A 20,625-nucleotide genomic window follows, 5' to 3' on the forward strand; every position below is an offset into this window, starting at 1 on the left:
TCCCTGAGGCCGGAAGGCAATGAGTCATCAGAATCAGCACTACCCAGTTCCTACCCTGGTATCCAGCTTCTGGGCCCTGGTTGGGTCCATTACTACTCTGGGTCTGGAATGGAGAGAAGCTTGGGGCAGGATCAGACCCAAGAACTTCTCTGGCACAGATAAACACCTTATCGGGATGGGCTAAGCCCTACTCCTGAGTTCTGCTCCTGCTTTATCAAGTTAGTTTGAGTCGGGTTGCGTTCCTAAGGACCTGATGGCCTTGGGCTCTGGGAATCCAGAGTCCCAGGTTTCCTGACATGTTCAGAATGCTGCAGGCCCTCCTGCACTAGCCCCCACAGGCTGTTCCCTGAGTGGAAGAGTCTGGGGCAATACTGATCCACCCTGGGGCAGGAGCTTAGGCACTGAGAACAGAGCAGACCTCAGCAACCCTCTGTAATCTTGCAAGGTAGGGCTTACTCCAGCAAAGCAGCCTAGTTCTAGGCAAGTACGCTGATGAGACCAGTGACCACACTAAGACATGGACTAGTGGGAAGAACCTAGAGTATGTAAAGGCCACGTGTCTGGGAACTGGGAGGGAAGATGGATCACCCTCCATATTCACAGACCAAGCCCTAACTATATCTATAACTGAGCCCTGACTGTATTCACCACAAATCTTTATTACTTTATTAGAGCTAAACAAGCATATCAAGGGTCAGCGCAGAGAAGGGAGGAAGTAGGGCCAGCTCCTGGGCCAGAGATGAACCTAGAAAGGTTTCTGGTGAGGGGAATCTGGGTCACAGGGACCAGGCATTATGGGAACTATGCTTATTGTCTAGGGGAAGTGGTGGGGAGGAAGTCACTGCTCCTGGGTGCCCCAGGAGATGTAGTCTGGCCGTGTGGCTGCATGGTATTCGTCGATGAGTTCCTGCACAACCTCTCTTGAGGTGTCCAGCTCGTCAAAGTTCTCCTTGAAGATGTCCTCCTTGCGGAACTGCTCCAGGAAGGCCTCCCGCTTCCGCAGCTTGTCATATTGCTGGCAGGAACTTTCAAAGAGCTGAAAGAGATAGAAATCTCCAGGATGGAAACCAGTGAGAGATAAGGAGCTGGAATGGAATGGGGCAGAATGATAAGAGTGGCTAGTGGAACAGAGTCGTCAAAGACCAGGAGATTAGGCTCACCGAGGAGATGCTGGTATGGTTGGCCATCATGAGCCCACTGACCCGGTGGGCCGAAGGCAGGTAGGGAGACTTCCTTGACAGGGCCACCTGGATGCTGGCAGGGCCCCAGGGGATGAAGTTGGCCAGCTTGCGTTCCCGGATCCTCTGCAGACTCTTGTGCACCTGGCGGGGAGGGGGTGGACACAGCAGTGGTGGTGGTAGCCTCTCCTCTACCCTGTGGGTTCTGGGGGTGGCACGAAGGGGTCTCACCTACCTGGGTGGGGTCCACCTCCCCCTGGATGATGTTGAGGATGGCGATGTAGCAGTGGTTGGTTTGGCGATCCCGGCCTGTGGACACCATCACGTTCTTGGGCTGCAGCAACCGCCTCATGACATCCAGGACCGTGGTCTTCCTCACGCTGGCCACCTGAGGGGAGAGGAGGCCACAGGGACCAGGCCAGCACTCAGGGCACAGTCAGTGCCTGACCCCACCAGACTCGGGCTAATTGTTCTCCTTGGGAAGTGTCCCGAGATTCAGGTCTACACTGAGCCTCTGCTGTGGGACCAGGAACCTTAGCCATCCCCAGCTCAGCAAGGTCAGCCTCCCCTGACCCCTACCCCTTCCCCGCTGACCCTGGGTGCAGGATCATCAGCAGACCCCACAGAGCCTGAGCCCTGCAGGGAGCCAGAGGCAGAGGGAAGAGGAGAGCAAGTCAGCTTGAAGCTGGACAGTCTGTGCCAGTCCCAGAGCACAGAGCCTCCCTCTGGGGGCAGCAGGGGGAGGGAAAGGATAGGGTGGGGGCTGCTAGGGTTGCTCCTACCGACTGGTCCGTGGTGAGCGGGGTGTAGCCAGTCATGAGGAAGTGGAGTCGAGGAGTGGGAATGAGCGAGGCAATGAGGCCGATGAGGTCGTTGTTCATGTAGCCGGGGTAGCGCAGGGTGGTGGTGCTGGCCGACATGATGGTGGACACCTGGGGACAGCAGTGCCACAGCATGGGCCTTGGCCTGGGGGGTGGGGTGGGGCTCCCTTCCTGAGGTGGCACTCCAACAAGGAGGGGTTCCAGCCCAGCGAGTCCAGGAGTGGGGGCTCACCAGCTGGTTGATCTGGGAGAAGGACGGGTTCTGGATGTGCAGACGGTCTGTGGCGATCCGGTTCAGGGCTGTGTTGTCCAGCACCACCTGGGGGGGGGGGACAGAAGAGGGTCACGGCACCTTTTTGAGGAGAAAGGGGGCAGAGAGATAAGTTATTAGCTTAACCCTCTCTCAACTCCAAAATCAGGAAGTAGATTGTTAACTTAAAAAGGAAAATACTGTCCCTGGGGCATCACAAGACACTTTTCTACCATCCAGTAAACAAATTTCATTATCCTCATGTGCCATGCACTGTGCCTGGCTCTGGAGATACCATGGAGAATTAAACAGTATGGTCTGTCCCTCTCACCAGGTCTATAGAAAAGTATAGTCTGAAATATGCACAAAGGAATTTGACCTTTGAATGGGTGGTCAGGGAAGGTTTGACTAAGAAAGTGACCCTTGGGCTGAGAATTTAAGCATGAGTAGGCATTAAATAGGCTAACTGGGGACATATGTCAAGGAGTGTACACTTTCTTGAGAGCTTTACTGTCTAAAGGGGTCAAGTCCTAAGTTCATAATTTGGGCCCCTGGGTATGGCTTTGATGGTCCTCTGTTCTCTGGGTAGGGGCTTGGGAAAGGCAGGGTGTCCATTTCTCACTGGTTTGAGGAGGTGGACCAAAGCCCTTCCACTCCCTTCTCTGGTGCTCACCACACAGTCTGCGTTCTGAGTCAGCCTCTTGAGTGTGAGCAGGGAGTTGTAGGGCTGGACCACCACATCGCTCATCTCATCCTGGTTGGGAAACACTGAGTATGTCTGCACCAGCTTCTTGGGGTACCTGGGCGTGAAGAAGAGGGAAAGGGGAACGCGACACAGTGAATTGGAAGGACTCCCATCACCACCCATTTTGATCTTCTCTAGAGATAACAGGGCATTCCTTTCCAAGTGCCATGAAACTCTTGGTACAAAAGGGGGGTTAAGGCAGAATTGAGTGTTCAGAGCCCAGGCGCCAGAAAGAATAAAATTAAAGCATCAAAACCACCAAACCCTGTAGTCCCTCCTCTCCCTAAGTAAACCCCCTCGTGGGAGTTACTGTTCCTAAGATGTTCCCTGGATGGCCAGGCTCTGTTCCTACCAATAACTCAAAGCAACAGTGCCAGGCCTTCCAGTCCAAGAGAAAAAAGTGACAAAAAGGAAAGACCTTACCCAGGCAACCAGGGCTAATGCCCTCTCCCCAAACACAGGCTTACCTGTCATTTAGTCGTTCGAGAAGATAGGAGCCTAGGCCAGAACCCGTCCCCCCAGCAATGGAATGACACAGCACAAAGCCCTGCATGGGGAGGGATGGAGAGGCAGTCTCCAGGGATGTGTGGGAGAGGCTTCAGGCTGGTCTCATTCCCCACTCCCAACACACTCAGGTCTCTAGGCTTCTTCTGCGTCCATCCAGGCTGACGCTCCTTAGGAAAGAAGACTCATGCCTAAGGAGCTGATGCTATCCAGATTAGGATCTCTTTGAGGACAAGTACTGTACCTCACTATCTCACATATGATACTCATAAAAATTAGTTTTGAATAGAATTGCCCCCAACACACCACCTGTTTAGGCTACCTCCTGACCTTTCCCTGGCACTTTTCAGCCCTGTTTTTCCTTCAGCAGGACAGTGTCTCACCTCTAAGCTGTCACTTCCATCGGCTTCTCGGTCGATGATGTCAAAAATATCTTCATGGATTTTCTCACCCTGTATAGAGAGACATGGGAGGGAGAGTCAAAATGAAGGTTCTGGGGAGTATCTTTTCAGTACCAAGAACTCTACCCTGGGACACCACTGCCACCCTCAAGCAAAACCTCAGCTGTGACCTTCAACCCTAAAAAGCGACTTTGCAAATGATTTGCAGTTTATATAAACCTCTCCCTGGCTGTCCCTCCTGTCAGGTTATCCCTTTGTCTCTTATTATTGTCAATCTGGTCTGGTCAAATCCCCAGGCTGCCTGAGCCTGCCTTGCCCTGGGGAGGGAACATCAGGGGTTTCTGGGATGGCCACCCAGATACCTGTGAGAATCCACTGGCCCAATTGTTGCCAGCTCCTCCTCCATGCTCTGACAGGTAGATGTTCTCTGGGTTGTAGAGCTTGGCATAGGGGGAGTTGAGGATGGAGTGGATTACCCGTGGCTCGAGGTCCAGCAGCACTGCCCTGGGGATGTAGTGCTCATCGTCTGCCTGTCAAGGGGAGCCCAGGAGGGGAGCCGAGTCAGCAAAGGCCCAGTCCTCCATCCTCCCAACTCTGGCTCCTGTCTGCCCTCCCTCCTCAAGCCAGTCACCCTGGCTCCTCTGCCCAGCGGGCTTCCCAGTACCAGGCCGCTGCCCTTCCCTACAGGCCCCCTGGCCAAGTCGCTAGGGGCACCTGGTAGAAAAAGACGTCCTTGCGGTCAGTGCCCTCGGTGGCGAACTCCTCCACGATGCCCTCGGGGCTGATACCATGCTCGGCGCACAGCTGTTTCCAGAACTCGAACCCAACTGGGGGATGGGGAGAGATGCCTGGGTCTCCTAGTCAGAAGGCCTCAGGAGCCCAGGGTCAGGCTCAGAGGCCGGCACATTCAGAGGCTGGACCCAAGACACCTGGTCTGGGAGCTGTCACAGCCCAGGCGCGGCTCTCCATCTGGGGGCGTGTTCATGCGCAATAGGGCAAGGGGTTCATGGAAGGGAAAGGGGACCTGGAGGATGCCAAGCACTGGGTGGGGCCCGAAGGGGCAGAACTGGAGACTGGAAGGGGCCCGGCGCTCGCTCGCTCGCTCACTCTGGTTGCCGCACTGGCCCAGCTGCAGGGTGATGATCTCCCGGGGCATCGCTCTTCAGACGTGGGCTCGCCAGCCCGCCCCGGCGGGAGTCACGGCGGAGACGAATGCCTGGCAGCCGGGCTCGCAGGACGTGGGGAGCGCGCGCTCTCTCAGTCTTTTGACTCGGGGAGTCGGTCTGCGCGTGTGCAGTGCGGGCCTCCCTGCTGCTGCCGGACTGGGGAGCCCAACCTGGACATCATTTCCCCCACAACACTTACAGCTGGGAATTCGGCACAGGCGCAGTGCGAGGCCACGCCCCCTTCTGCCCCCCCCAGCTCCGCGCCTGCGCAGTGAGACTAGTTGGGGCTGCGGGGGTAGGGACCCGGGTGTGGGGGCGGGGAGGGGCGGTCCAGGTGTACCTGGCAGCTGGGCGTTGCAAGTAGGTGAGCGGGTTGGTGGCTTTTTTGGACAAAGGGGCTGACTTTAAGCCAGTCTTTTTTTCAATTTTCAATTTCTATTTTTAAATTAAGTATACTTAAAATAAAATTTATCATTTTAATAGTTTTTCTTTGTACAGTGGTGTGGCGTAGTGTACATTCACACTGTTCCGTCACCATCACTGTCATTCATCCTCAGAACTTTCTCACCTTTGCAAACTGAAACCCTGTACCATTAAAATAGTAACTCTCCATTCTCATCCCCATCAACATCCTACTTTCTATCTCTATGATTTGGACCAGGCATCTTATATAAGTGGGAATTATATAGTATTTGTCCTTTTGTGTTTAACTTATTTAGCATAATGTCCTCAAGTAACTTCATGTTGTAGTATGTGTCAGAATTTCATTCCTTTTTAAGGATGTATAATATTCCATTATATGTATATGCCACATTTTGTGTTTATCCATTCATCTGTAGATGGACCCTGGGGTTGCCTCCACCTATTGACTTTTGTGAATAATTCTGCCCTGAACATGATTGTACAAAGAAGTTTGAGTCTCTGCTTTTAGTTATTCGTTATTCTCTGTATTCACCCAGAAGCAGAATTGCTGGATCATATGGTAACTCTATGTTTAATTTTTTGAGGAATTGCTGCACCATTTTCTATAGTGGCAGCACTATTTTACATTCCCACCAGCAATGCACAAGGGTTCCAATTTCTCCACATTCTCACCAACATTTGTTTCTATTTATTTATTTATTTATTTATTTATTTATTTATTTATTTATTTTATAATAGCCATCTTAATGAGTGTGAAGTGGTATTCTCTTTTTTTTTTTGAAGTGGTATTCTCATTGTGGTTTCTATTTTATTTTGTTAAATTCATTTAAAGATTATTTGAGAGATAGAGCAGGGCAGGGAGGTGCAGAGGGAGAGGGGGAGAGAATCTCAAGCAGACTCCTTTTTGTTTATTTTAAGATTTTATTTATTTATTCATGAGAGACAGAGAGAGAGAGGCAGAGACATAGGCAGAGGGAGAAGCAGGCTCCCTGCAAGAAACCCAATGTGGGACTCCATCTGGACCCCGAGATCACGCCCTGAGCTGAAGGTAGACACTCAACTGCTGAGCCACCCTGGTGTCCCTCTAGCAGACTCCTTGATGAGCGTGGAGCCCAAAACAGGACTCAATCCCAGGGCTTGATCCCATGATCCTGAGATCATGAGCTGAGCCAAAATCAAGAGTCTGATGCTTAACTGACTGAACCACCCAGACGCCCCTCTGTTTTATTTTAAATTACTGAAAAATTTAAATATACAAGAATGATTTTTTATTATATGGTTTTTGTTTTGAAATTTTATGTAAATGGTATCAGTATACTATTGTAACCTGCTTTTTTTTATCCGACATTAGATTTTTGTGATTTAGCAATGTTGACACATATAGATTTATTTCATTGTTTTTAACTGCTTTATAGTATTTCATTGGATGAATAAAATTGTATACTCTATTCCCACATAGAGGTGATTAGATCATTTGTAGTTATCCCCTGTTACATAGAAGGAATACAGGATTGGTCACTTCTGAACATGAAGGAAAAGATCTCTACCACTGGCATGTGCATCTTCTTTAGAAGGCTTACAAACTTTAGAAGTTTTCACGTATTTTTTCCTAGATGGTTGTACCATTTACACTTATCAGCAAAGGAGTTTCCATTTCCTTATGCCCACATCCACACTTGGTTTATCAGATCTTAATTTTTGTCCATCCCATAGATGCCCAATGAGATCTCATGATTGTAATTTCCATAACAATCTCATCACATTACAAGGGAGGTTGATTTGATTTGTTGTGGTTGTTAGAGTCTTCAGAATTGCCTGTTCATATCTTTTGTCCATTTTCCTATTAGGCTATTTCTTTTAAACATAAGATATCTACGAATTTTTTTCTTGGTTGTATGGGTTACCAATATCGCCACTTGCTCTATGGCTTGTCTTTATATTTTGCATACAGGGTCTTTTGAGATAGAGAAGATTTTTATGCAGATAGTTATTCTTTCCCTTTCTGTTTTTTTGTTTGTTTGCTTTGTTTTTTAAACCTTTTTTTTTAAGATTTTATTTATTTATTTATGATAGACACACAGAGAGAGAGAGAGACAGAGACAGAGACAGACAGAGACACAGGCAGAGGGAGAAGCAGGCTCCATGCACGGGGAGCCCGACGTGAGACTCGATCCCGGGTCTCCAGGATCGCGCCCTGGGCCAAAGGCAGGTGCTAAACCGCTGCACCACCCAGGGATCCCTCCCTTTCTGTTTTGTATATTTTATACCTTGTTAAAGAAATCGGGATCCCTGGGTGGCGCAGCGGTTTAGCACCTGCCTTTGGCCCAGGGCGCGATCCTGGAGACCCGGGATCGAATCCCACGTCGGGCTCCCGGTGCATGGAGCCTGCTTCTCCCTCTGCCTGTGTCTCTGCCTCTCTCTCTCTCTCTGTGACTATCATAAAAAAAAAAAAAAGAAAGAAATCATCCCCTTTCCCAGTATCATAAATCTGTCCTTTTATGGTTTTTTTTTTTTTTTCAAATGCCCCATAGTTGTTTTGCTTGTTCCTTGTGTTGTGTACTGACTTGTTATGATTTCAAATCCACGATTTGAAAACTAGTTTGGACAAAGTTGTTTGTGGTTCGAACTTGTTTTCATGAAATTGTTTTGAAGTTGGATATTAGAACTTTCTTATCGAACTCTAGCACCTGGAGTGGAGAGGACCAGTACGTCATCGACACCATGGTAACAGCTTGCTGTGGGGCCCATCACATGGTGGACTATTAAACTTTAAAAACCTCATGGGGCACCTGAGTGGCTCAGTGGTTGAGCGTCTGCCTTTGGCTCTGGTCGGATCCTGGGGTCCTGGGATCAAGTCCCTCATCAGGCTCCTCACAGGGAGCTTGCTTCTCCCTCTGCCTATGTCTCTGCTTCTCTCTCTGTGTCTCTCATGAATAAATAAATAGAATCTTTTTTAAAAATTAATTAATTAATTAATTAAAAAAGAAATAAAAACCATGAGGTATGACCAGCCACTCAAAAGTATTTGGCCTGGATAGGGCTACTCTTTGCTGATATAAATAGTTCTCTGGAGATCTTGAGACACTTATTCTTGCTGTTGCCAGGCTCCCTTGGTCAGCAGTGGTGTTAAAACACATAGCAGACTCAGAAAGAGAAGGGACACTGCTTCTGCCTTAGTGAGGCTACTTCTCCTAGGTAGTGATGGTGCAAGCTGCATAGCAGCCGCTGCAGTAATAATCTTCAGAGCAGCTAGTTGCCTGCCAACACTGGCACTGTCTTCCACTAGCTACGTGCCCCAGCAGTGAGTGACCTACCGAAGCAGGCAGCTGATACCCAGATTTTATTTATTTTTTATTTTTTTAAAAAGATTTTATTTATTTATTCATGAGAGACAGACAGAGGGAGAGAGAGAGAGAGGCAGAGACATAGGCAGAGGGAGAAGCAGGCTCCATGCAGGGAGCCCGACATGGGACTCATCCTGGGACTCCAGGATCACGCCCCTGGCCGAAGGTGGCGCTAAACTGCTGAGCCACCCGGGCTGCCCTGATACCCAGATTTTATTTTATTTTATTTTTTATTTATTTATTTTTTTTAGGATACCCAGATTTTAGTTGGAAGGACTGACAGTATCAAGAACCAACTCAGAAAGATATATCCCAACTACTATTGGACTTTATTTCTTTCATCTTCCCTTTGCCTGAGCAATAATGTAATTAATCACTCATTGGTTTGGAATATGTTATTTCTTTTTTGGTGTATTAAGAGACATTATCTTGTATGCTATTGGCTTGTGAAATATTATCATTATAAATTATAATTCTTACAGTGAACCTGTGTTAAAGAAATGATTGGCAAAGACAAACTCAGTCTCTGAGCATAGTTTGTCCTGAGCAAAACACCCTGTAGTTCTTTAGTTCTTCTGGAACTTATTTGGAGGCCTACTGTAGCATAGAGATCCACTTTATCTTTTCCATATGGATGGCCAATGGTCCCCAAGCCAACTGCTGAAGAGTGGGTGCAGTCTCCCCACCCCTAGAACATTCTAGTCTCCACTCTGATGTGGGCTGGCTTCTAGCTGCTCTTCTGCCCCATTGGGCTGTCTGTCTGTCCCTGTCTGGTGAGCTTTCTCTGGGAGCTAGTGCAGAGGCACTGGCAAAGACACCACTGCCAGGAATCATGCTCAGACGAAGTTTTTTGTTTTCTTTTCTCTCTCACTTTCTCTTTTTTTATGAGAACTCGGCCACTCTCCAGCCCTGGCCGCCAAGAATCCTCTGGGCTTCTTTAGAAAACTCTGGCTTGCCCCAGGCCTGTCCCCTCTGAGGCCTCTGCTCTGTTTCCCTCCCCTCACCCCACTCCAGCCTCCCAGCCCACTTCCTCTACTTGGGCCAGGCTGCTGGGGGTGTCCCCCAGAAGGACGGGCAGCCTCACCCTTTCAGGAAGGGTCTGAGTGCTCCCTTGGAAGTCTGAGCTCCTCCTTGGGGCTCCCTTCCCCTGACAGAACTGCTCCTAAGGGCTGACTGTCTTCAGAGGCTCTGCTAGGCTCCACTCTAAGTGCCCAGGTGAAGAGGAAGGCTCTCATCTCTAAGATGAGAGTAAACTTGCCAAGCCTGCCCTCCTTCTGAGTCTGGAACAGCTGTCTGTTCCTTTAAAATAATACGCTGTAAGCAGTTTATGAACACTTGTGAGATGAGGGAGTTTAATTTCAACATTTTCTTATGATTAGTAACAATGCCTTGCTCCTCCTTCTAGCTTCTCTAAAGTGGGAAAACTTCCTTCAAATCCTAGTTTATAGGCAAACAGGTTAGAATGTGTGACTTGATCTGAGTTGGAGAAATTGTGAGGTGGGTTTTCTCGAAGAAGTCATCTCTGACCAGCCAGAGGCTCCTCCTCACCCTTGGAAATGGGTTGGAGACACACCTACATAGAGAACTGAATGTAAATCCTCCCAGTTATCAGTGGATTATACTTTCCATTTCTGCTGAGAACTGACCCATCCATGTTGATTCAATGAGATAACACATGAGCATCTAGCATAGTGCCAGACTCATAGAAAACATTCAACATACACCAGCCACTGTTGTGATTATCCCTACACAGTCAAATCTGAGGTAAAACTAGGCTGTTGCTACAGATGAAAGATCTTATTCAGGGTAAAAGCAAAATGAGTGGTGGCTTTGAATAAATTTCAAAAAATTTAAAACCTAATTATTTATCACAGCCCTACAGATACCTTTTCAGATCTCACTTCTATTGAGATTGAGCAAAAGGGCCAGCTTCATGGTCTTTCTCATGGGTTTCAGATCCAGAGTCTCAATGTCATCACCCATGGCTTGATTATGGAGTGCTGAGTTCAATTTGCTTGGCTCCATGTTCTCTGATCCAGGCTACGATAATATAGCGGGATGTGGCATTCCTTTGTCTGAGGCTTTGGCTTGCCTCTGATAATAAATGCAGCATTTGTAAACTAACAAGTTTGTTATATGTCCTAAGCCTCTATTTGAGATTCGAGGTTGGGTAAAACATTATTTTGGCTGTATCTTCATTTCTGGCCTTTCTTGGACACTTGGCCTACAGGAGCACAGGTGTGTTGGGGGAGGGAGGTAAAGAGGCAGAGGTATGAGGTGTGGAAAGGTGCGATATGAGGTGTTAGGGGTTGGGGGGAAGAAAGCTAGTTAGAGCAGCTTCAGTTTATGAGACTGGGATCCTTTTTTTTTTTTTTTTTTTTTTTTTGAGACTGGGATCCTATGACCCCAGGGGGGTTAGCCTTTTTTTTTAAATTAAATTAAATTAAATTTTATTTATTTATTTGACACAGAGAGAGTACACAAGCAGGGGTAGCAGTAGGAAGAGGGAGAAGCAGGCTCCCCACTGAGCAGGGAGCCTGATGCATGGGACCCAGGACTCTGGGATCATGACCTGAGCCCAAGGCAGATGCTTAATCAACTGAGCCACCCAGGCACCCCTGGGGTAGAGTTTCTTAATAAAAAAGAAAAAAGGGGGAAGCTTTGCAGTTCACACTGGGCCGGAGTTACTCCCGTCATGAGGGACGGACTATAGCTGGGTCAGCGGCGAGCGGCCTGCAGCATTGGCTTGTGGTCGCAATGACAATCCGAAACCTTTTCTGAATGGATTAACAGGAAAGCCAGTAACGGTGAAACTGAAGTGGGGAATGGAGTACAAAGGCTACCTTGTGTCTGTAGATGGCTATATGAACATGCAGCTTGCAAACACAGAAGAATACATAGATGGAGCGTTGTCTGGACATTTGGGTGAAGTTTTAATAAGGTGTCATAATGTCCTTTATATCAGGGGTGTGAAGAAGAGTAAGAAGATGGGGAAGTGAGAGAATAGCATCTTTTGTGGGGAATGTTTTTTATATATATTTCTAGACAATAAACATTTCTTTTCAACTTGAAAAAAAAAAGGAAGAAGGAGGAGGAGGAGAAGAAGGAGAAGAAGAAGAAAACAAATAGTAAAAAAATAGGTAAAAGGAATAAATGGTTCTTGATAAATAAAAAACGTAAAATGATAGTCTCACTAGTAATCAGAAAAATACAAATTTAAGGCAAACTATTAGATAAAATTTAAGGATATCTAGTGTTGATGAGGGTTCTGAGAAATGAGTGCTTTTATACAGTATTTTTATACACCACGGAAGGAAGTTTAAATGAATACATTCTGGAGGATAAACTAGCAGTTCTCTGGATATGTAAAATCACATAACCTTTGACCAAGCAATTATGCTTCCAGGAATCACCTGGGTCCCTGATAACTAGCGACATGTGTTATGCACCAAGATGTATATATAGGGATGTGTGCTTCAGCAGTGTTTATAATGCTGAAAAGCAACCTTGCTGTCCATGTGTCCATCCATAGAGGTGTGTTCAAATAAACTTACATTATCCCTGTTAAGGAACACGAAAGAGCCATTTTTAATAATATAAGGTAGAGACGTCTATCATCAGGATGAAAGGTGGCCAACACATTGTAGGTGACAAAAATAAGTTTTGTCAAAAAACAAAAGTTTTTTTTTAAGTGCACATGGAGGAAAAAAAGGTGAGTGTGTGTGCACATGTGTTGAGGGGGGCTGATGGTGTGGAAGAAGCAGTACATGTGCAGGCTGGATGTGAGAGATAGTATGTTGAATTTAGGGTGAAGGAGGAAAGTATCAGATAGTGACTGGAGAAGTCAGCCAAGACCCAACCTGGATGTGCCTTGCAAAACAGGAAGTTGCTGAAGGTTGCTGAACTGGGCTGGAGAAAGATCCCTCCAGCATCAATAACACAGGTATGGAGGAGTAAAGCAAGGGACAAGGTTACCAGCCAGGCCTGAAATGAGCAGGGCCCTGCCCAAGTTTGGAGAGGAGGAGACCAGGGATGCCTGGGTGGCTCAGTGGTTGAGCGCCTCCCTTCTGCCCGGGGCATGTTCCTGGAGACCCAGTATTGAGTCCCACATCAGGCTCCCTGCATGGAGCCTGCTTCTCCCTCTGCCTGTGTCTCTGCCTCTCTCTCTCTCTCTCTCTCTCTCTCTCTCATGAACAAATAAATAAAATCTTAAAAAGAGAGAGAGAAGGGGACCGATTCAAGAGACACTGAGGGGGGAGGATCTCTAGGAGTTTCAAGATGACTGATTATGTAATGGGGGTAAGGGAGAGGAAGGAGTGTGAGCGGACAGGTCTCAATCATTGGGTGATTACTGAGACCCAGAGAAGTCAAGAGGAGTGTGGATGCAGGTTGAGTTTGAGAGGCCTGGGAAATATCCAAATGGAGCTAGGGGACCATAGGTGACAGAATTCTCAGGCCTAGAACTAAATGGCAAGCTCTAAGATGGAGAGTGAGCTGTACCTAAGTGGCAGTTAAGGCCATAGGTGTGAATAGGGTCACTCAGAGAAAATTCGTGGAATGGGATGGTCCTAGGCTGGAAGAGGACTGGAATAGAACCTAATAGAATAGAAAGCATGCATTGCAAAGACAAAATGAAGGAGCAATCAAAAGCAGAAGAAAAACCAGTGTGTATCAGTGAGGTTGGGTTGCCTACTCACTTCTGGCAGAGCCCTGATTTTGTTCTGCATTCCACTCTTCTTCCAAGTGGTTTGGCAATAAATCCTGATTAATCCAAGCCAATTATGGTCATCACAGTTTCCTTGCCAAGGACTGATTTAGGAAGGGACATATGATGCAATTCAGGTCAATGGGGATGTGAGGAAAGGCTCTTGGGGGCTCCTGGGAAAGGTCTCTTCCCTGATTAGAAAAAGACATACAGGAAGAGACACACTCTGTTCTTCAGCTGCGTGTTGTCATGTCTGAATATGGCACCTGGAACTGCTACAGTCGGTTTTTAATGTGTAGAGGAGGGCATCTTGAGGATAAGCCATCGTATTGAGGGTGCTAGAGCAGAAAGATGAAAGGCACCTGGGTCCCAGATGACATTGCTAAGCCATGAAATTAATCAATCCTGGAGCAGCACCATAGCTGGACTTCTTAAAATGTAGGATTTATTTTAGGGCACCTGGGTGGCTCAGCCAGTTAAACATCAGACTCTTGATTTCAGCTCAGGTCATAATCTCAGCGTCGTGAGGTCAAGCCCCACATGGAACCCTCATGGAGCCCTCATGGAGCCCCACATTGGGCTCTATGCTCAGCACAAAATCTGCTTGGGATTCTTTTCCTCTTCCTCTCCCTCCCTTCTCCTTACCTTCTCCCTCTCCCTCCACTCCTCCTCCTGCTCACAGGAACATGATCTCTCTCTCTCTTTCTAAAATAAATAAATAGGGGATCCTTGGGTGGCGCAGCGGTTTGGCGCCTGCCTTTGGCCCAGGGCGCCATCCTGGAGACCCGGGATCGAATCCCACGTCAGGCTCCCAGTGCATGGAGCCTGTGTCTCTGCCTCTCTCTCTCTCTATCTCTCTCTGTGTGTGTGACTATCATAAATAAATAAAAATTTAAAAAATAAAATAAATAAATAGATTAATTAATTTTAACGTAGGATATGTTTTTCCTTATGGTTTAAACTATTTATAAAATCTTAAAAAAAAAAAAAAGGATACCAAGAATAAAAGAAAGGGGTAGGCAGCCTGGGTGGCTCAGCAGTTTAGCACTGCCGTCAGTCCAGGGCCTGATCCTAGAGACCTGGGATCGAGTCCCACGTCAGGCTCCCTGCATGGAGCCTCCTTCTCCCTCTGCCTGTCTCTCTCTCTCTCTCTCTCTGTCACTCATGAATAAATAAAAAAATATTTTAAAACAATAAAATAAAAATAAAAAATAAAAGAAAGGGGCATATGTATCACTATGTCACAAATTTTAAAAATATATTGTAACAACTGTATTTCACTGTAATTGGTGTTCATGGTAGTTTTGTGTATATTGCATGCATTCAAATACATCATCCACAAGGCAGCCAAAGGCACCCACAGTGTGAAAAAGGCTAGGAGCTCTGGCTGCAAAGGCAAAGAGAGAAGGGGAAGTTTGTACAGTGGAGATGGAAATGGGGGGTCCTGAGTACCCTGCTTTTTTGAACATGGGAGAGGTTTCCATGTGGCAATACTGCAGGCGCAGAGAAGGGACTCTGAGAGCCAAGGTCCCTGAGGAGGCTGGAGCTATTGGGATGCAGGGCTCAGGTGGAGGGATTAACCACAGGAAACTTTTCCCACAATAAAAGGGAGGAAAGGATGAGTGTAGATAAAAATAAGTGTTTTGGTGGGGTGGCAGTGGGGGGCAGGAAGTTGAGGGGGCTTCTATTTTCACTGTCAAGTAGGAGTAAAGTTATCTGCTGAGAGTGAGAATGACGGGAGACGATAAGGTAGGGAGCAGAAGAGGGCTGACAAGGACAGGGAGAGGGACCACTGGCCCCCCACCAGGTTGTCATGGCAACTGTGGGCGTGGGTGTTCAGCTGCTCAAGTGTAGGAGTCAGAGGGCAGAAAGTCAGCTAGAGCCGGGGCTGGGGTTTTACCAGGAGGATGAGGTGAAGATCAGGGGAAGACAGGAGGGACCTCCTTGTCCAGCAGCTGCTCGGACAAGCAGGTTAAGCAAGAAGGGGCGGCTAGCTTGGAATAAAATCAACATTAGGAGGAAGAATGGGACAAAGGAAAGGCAAAAGTGGAGGTGCAGGAAATGGTAGTATAAGAGGGAGCCCATCAAGTTGAACCTGGGTGGTTCAGTGGTTGGTTGTCTGTCTTCAGCTCAGGTGTGATCCTGGGTCCTGGGACCAAGTCCTGCATTGGGTTCCCCACAGGGAGCCTGCTTCTCCCTCTGCCTGTGTCTCTGCCTCTCTCTCTCTATGTCTCTCATGAATAAATAAATAAAATCTTAAAAAATAAAAGTTTAAGGTTAAGTAGTTCACAGGATGGCAAGTGCTGAAGTCTGTCCATTGCATGAGTGACAAGGAGAGCAGTAAAGGGCATTAGAGCTGAGGACGTCAACTCCAGTCGGGGCCATCCAGATGGATGTAGAAGTCACCTAGGAGGAAAGTGAAATTTAGAGTGGAAGGTCTAGTGGAAGAGTGATTTGGAAATAGGTACATCATTGGAACAAGTGGTAGAAGAGTCTAATGGTGGTGAATAGTGTGTGCCTCGAGGGAGGAGGAGGGCTTTTACAGGAAAGTAAAATAGTAATCGTCTAAAAGCAGCAATAAGGAGGGATGCCTGGATGGCTCAGTGGTTGAGTGTCTGCCTTTGGCTCAGCATGATCCTGGATCCCAGGATTGAGTCCCATATCAAGCTCTCTGCGGGAAGCCTGCTTCTCCCTCTGCCTCTGTCTCTGTGTCTTGCATAAATAAATAAATCTTTAAAAAAATAAAAATAGCAATAAGGAGATAAGAGAATACCTATCCACCATGAGGTGGAGAATGGGGAGACATGCTCCTGCTGTGTAGCCAGGGCTTTAAAAAATAATGAGCTTTTATTAAAGAGGCTGGGGGTGTGTGGGGGGGAATCCCTGGGTGGCTCAGAGGTTTAGCACCTGCCTTTGGCCCAGGGCATGATCCTAAAGTCCCAGGATCGAGTCCCATATCGGGCTCCCTGCGTGGAGCCTGCTTCCCCCTCTGTCTATCTCTCTCTCTCTCATGAAAAAATAAATAAAATCTTAAAATAAATAAATAAAGAGGCTGGAGAGAATCAGACAGTTGTGCCCAAACCTGATCTAAGACAGTGGCTTCCAATCCCGCAAGATAGTCCCCTCCCATGCCCAACCCCAAATGAGAGGCATTGGCGAACCAGCAAAGGCCTATTTGGTTTCATGATAGTGGGGGTGGGGGATCCTGGCATTTGGTACCCAGAGATCAGAGATGCTCAATGTCCTGCAGTGTGCAGGAGAGGAAATGTTTGCCCAGGATGCCCATAGCGCAGTGAGGAACTGTTCTGCCCAGGATGCCCATAGCGAATCCCATCACACACTTTACGGAGGAGGAGGATAGGATTCAGAGAGCTGAGATAAGTATTTAGGTCTTGGAGCTTCTGTAGTCTTGATATTATATTAAGTTCTATGTGTATGTCTGAGGTCACTGTGGTAATTAACGTTGGTTGGCAAATCCAACCCCCTCTCCCTTGTCACATCTCAATGATGGACCTACGGTTGCCTCAGTTCCAGCCACTGGAAGTTAAGCAGAAGTCATGGAGTAAGACTCCTGGGACAACTTTTTCAAAAAGGCTAGTGCAGCTGGAGACCCCTGCCTCCTTTGCTCTGCTCCTAGTCTTCTGCTTGGAACTTGGTCCAGCAGCCAGCTTGTACCCATGAGCATAAAGGCCACACATGAGTGATGGTGGAACACAAAGATCGACAGGCCAGGTGTCCTTGGTGGCTTCCTGATAGATGCCCCAATCCTGGACTGCCCAACTCTGGACTTACCAAGTGAGAAACACAAACTATACTATTTCTTTAGCCTACTGTTAATTGAATGGTCTGTTCATTGCAGCTGAATGTCATAGGGCCAGTTAGCAACAGTTGAGGCCAAAGCCATTTTTTCTCTCTTACAACCTAATAGCCTTTCCTTGATAGCAGCGGTTCTCTAAGTGTGGTTTCCAGACAAGCAGCGTTGCCTGGGAACTTGTCAAAATGCAGAATTTCTAAACTTTTGAAACAGAAACCCTTTATTTTCTAGAGCTTCCACTGTTTTCATATTTATGTTGACATTTTTGGTCCATTTTGTCTCTACTAATGTTTTTTACACTATTAATACATCCCTCCAGCTATGCCAGGCTAGGGTTTTTGGCTAATTAAAACTATGTAGGCAGGGTGCCTGGGTGGCTCAGTTGGTTAAGCACCTGCCCTTGGTTCAGGTCATGATCTTAGGACTCTGGGCTCCCTGCTCAGCAGGGAGTCTGCTTCTCCTCCTTTTGCTCTCCCCTGGCTTGTGCTCTCACTCTCTTGCTCTCAAATAAATAAGTAAAATCTTTTAAAAAACCAACTATTTGGGACGCCTGGGTGGCTCAGGGGTTGGGGGTCTGCCTTCAACTCAGACTGTGATCCTGAGTCCTGGGATTAAGTCCTGCACAGGGCTCCCCACAGGGAGCCTGCTTCTCCCTCTGCCTGTGTCTCTGCCTCTCTCCCTGTGTCTCTCATAAATAAATGAATAAAATCTTTTTTTTAATTAATTAATTTATTTATTAATGAGAGACACAGAGAGAGAGAGAGAGGCAGAGACACAGGCAGAGGGAGAAGAAGGCTCCATTCAGGGAGCCCGACATGGGACTTGATCCCGGGTCCCCAGGATCACACTCCGGGCTGCAGGCAGTGCTATACCGCTGCGCCACCGGGGCTGCCCCTAAATGAATAAAATCTTAAAAAAAACAACAACAACAACAACAACAAAAAACACAGCTATTTAAGCACAACATAATATATAGAGATGTTGAACTATTCACTATGTCATAGACCTGAAACTAATGTAATACTGTGTGTCAGCAATATTCAAATAAAAGCAATATTCAAATAAAAAATTTTGGGGATCCCTGGGTGGCTCAATGGTTTAGCGCCTGCCTCGGCCCATGGAGTGATCCTGGAGTCCCGGGATCCAGCCCCGCATCAGGCTCCCTGCATGGAGCCTGCTTCTCCCTCTGCCTGTGTCTTTGCCTCTCTCTCTCTCGAATAAATAAATAAAATCTTAAAAAAAATTTTTTTAAACAAGACTACTTAGGAGGTTTATTACAATTAAATGTAAGGGACCCTGGATGGCTCAGCGGTTAAGCTCTGCTTTCAGCTCAGGGTGTGATCCTGGATGTGATCCTGGAGCTCAGGGATCGAGTCCCACATCGGGCTCCCTGAGGGGAGCCTGCTTCTCCCTCTGCCTATATCTCTGCCTCTCTCTCCCTCATGAATAAATAAATAAAATCTTTTTAAAAATTAAATTTAAAAGGTTTAAAGAATTAATTAAAAATTGGGATGTTTGGGTGGCTCAGCGGTTGAGCATCTGCCTTTGGCTCAGGTCGTGATCCTGGGATCTGGGGATTGAGTCCTGCATCGGGCTTCCTGCGAGTAGCCTGCTTCTCTCTCTGTCTATGTCTTTGTCTCTGTCTCTCTCTGTGTCTCTCATGAATAAATAAATTAAAAATCTTTAAAAAAAAAAAAAAAGGACTTGTACACCCAATGTATATAATCTCTACACCCAATGGGCGCTCAAACTCATAACCCTGAGATCAAGAGGCAAATGCTCTACCGACTGAGCCAGCCAGGCACCCCTCATCTTTTAGCACTTGTTATGAATAGTTCTTGTTTGTGTGTTTTAGAGCTCCTGTTTTCTTAGTCCTGGCCTGCCTGCCCCCCTGGGTCCTTACCTCTCAAGTTTAAGACTGGCTGTTGACTGGAGAGCCTGCAGATCTCAGGAGATCCCTTTGTGCAGGTTCTCAATGGCGATTCTGTGACTGTTCTGAGCATTCCCAAGTTAAAACTGTCAGAGTCCCATCCCTGACTCACTTCGTCACCACCTATAAACTATTAGTGATAGAAGGAAGTCAGCTAGTGTGTTTTCTGGATTGATCAAGACCAAACAGGCTGAAGCAGTGCTCCCTGGTTGAATCACCCTGTAATCAAATAAGGAGCTGACAAACAAAAGAGCCCTGGAAAGAATCTGTGTCCACTTCCCTCTGCCGCAGCTCCTCCGTGACCCAGAAACGATACATAGCTTAAGGTGGTTTTTCTGTTAATCACAGGTTGAGGCAAAGTCATTCTCAAACTGTTCTCACGTGTTGGAATCAAAGCAATTTATTTTTTTTTAATTTTTATTTATTTATGATAGTCACAGAGAGAGAGAGAGAGAGAGAGAGAGGCAGAGACATAGGCAGAGGGAGAAGCAGGGTCCATGCACCGGGAGCCCGACGTGGGATTCGATCCCGGATCTCCAGGATCGCGCCCTGGGCCAAAGGCAGGCGCCAAACCGCTGCGCTACCCAGGGATCCCATCAAAGCAATTTAAATCTTATCTTCCCGGGGCAGCCCGGTGTGGCTCAGCGGTTTAGCACTGCCTTTGGCCCAGGGCAGAATCCTGAAGACCCGGGATCGAGTCCCACATCGGGGTCCCTGCATGGAGCCTGCTTCTCCCTCTGCCTGTGTCTCTGCCTCTCTCTCTCTCTGTCTCTAATAAATAAATAAAATCTTAAAAAAAAAAAAATCTTATCTTCCCTCATCTGAATTGACATCTGTGTGACATGTTTCCTCCTCCTTGGTGTATTTTAGAAATGTTTGAGGGTATAGAGAAAAAGATGTTAGACTCTGGTAGCCTTTGCTTTGTTAATGTAGAGATGCCTTTTATCTTTTTTTTAAAATATTTTATTTTTAAGTCATCTCTACATACAACATGCAGCTCAAACTCACAACCCCGAGATCAAGAGTCACATGATTCACCGAATCCCCTACACACCCCAAGGTGCCTTTTTTTAAAGGAAGAAATAAAACTGTCTTTATTTACAGAAGATATAAGGCATGATTATATGTAGAAAATGCTAAGGAATCTACAAAAAGCTATGAGAACTAATAAGTAAGTTTAGAAAGATTACAAGATACACATAAGTCAATCACAATTTTTAATTAGAAAAAACTTTTAAATTATTTTTAATGTGGTAAAATATACATAGAATTTACCACTTTAATCATTTTTTTAAATTTTTTATTTATTTATGATAGTCACAGAGAGAGAGAGACAGGCAGAGA

The 20,625-nt window shown here is 46.8% G+C and overlaps 2 protein-coding genes across 3 annotated transcripts; one reads left to right on the plus strand and one right to left on the minus strand.

The window, feature by feature from the left end:
• Positions 1-639: 639 nt before the first annotated feature.
• Positions 640-5,315, minus strand: LOC112655499 (tubulin gamma-2 chain). Of its 2 annotated transcripts, none has more exons than XM_025440642.3 (11): positions 5,007-5,315; positions 4,614-4,726; positions 4,262-4,429; positions 3,882-3,950; positions 3,462-3,541; positions 2,923-3,049; positions 2,232-2,318; positions 1,961-2,110; positions 1,414-1,566; positions 1,161-1,322; positions 640-1,036 (listed from the first exon to the last, which is right to left on the minus strand). In XM_025440642.3, exons 1-11 carry the CDS (start codon positions 5,053-5,055, stop codon positions 839-841), a joined length of 1,356 nt encoding a protein of 451 aa, XP_025296427.1. In that variant the 5' UTR covers positions 5,056-5,315; the 3' UTR covers positions 640-838. The 2 variants fall into 2 exon arrangements, with proteins under 2 accessions (XP_025296427.1, XP_025296426.1); XM_025440641.3 differs by having other exon boundaries at positions 640-1,053; positions 5,007-5,292.
• A 2,894-nt stretch (positions 5,316-8,209) lies between these two features.
• Positions 8,210-11,895, plus strand: LOC112655617 (small nuclear ribonucleoprotein F-like). Its single transcript, XM_035720914.2, is given in 3 exon segments — positions 8,210-8,225; positions 11,533-11,799; positions 11,802-11,895. Coding segments are annotated over 3 exon segments (321 nt in total). The 3' UTR covers positions 11,840-11,895.
• The last annotated feature ends 8,730 nt before the right edge of the window (positions 11,896-20,625 follow it).

Source organism: Canis lupus, chromosome 9 (assembly GCF_003254725.2).
Source record: "Canis lupus dingo isolate Sandy chromosome 9, ASM325472v2, whole genome shotgun sequence".
NCBI lineage: Eukaryota > Metazoa > Chordata > Mammalia > Carnivora > Canidae > Canis > Canis lupus.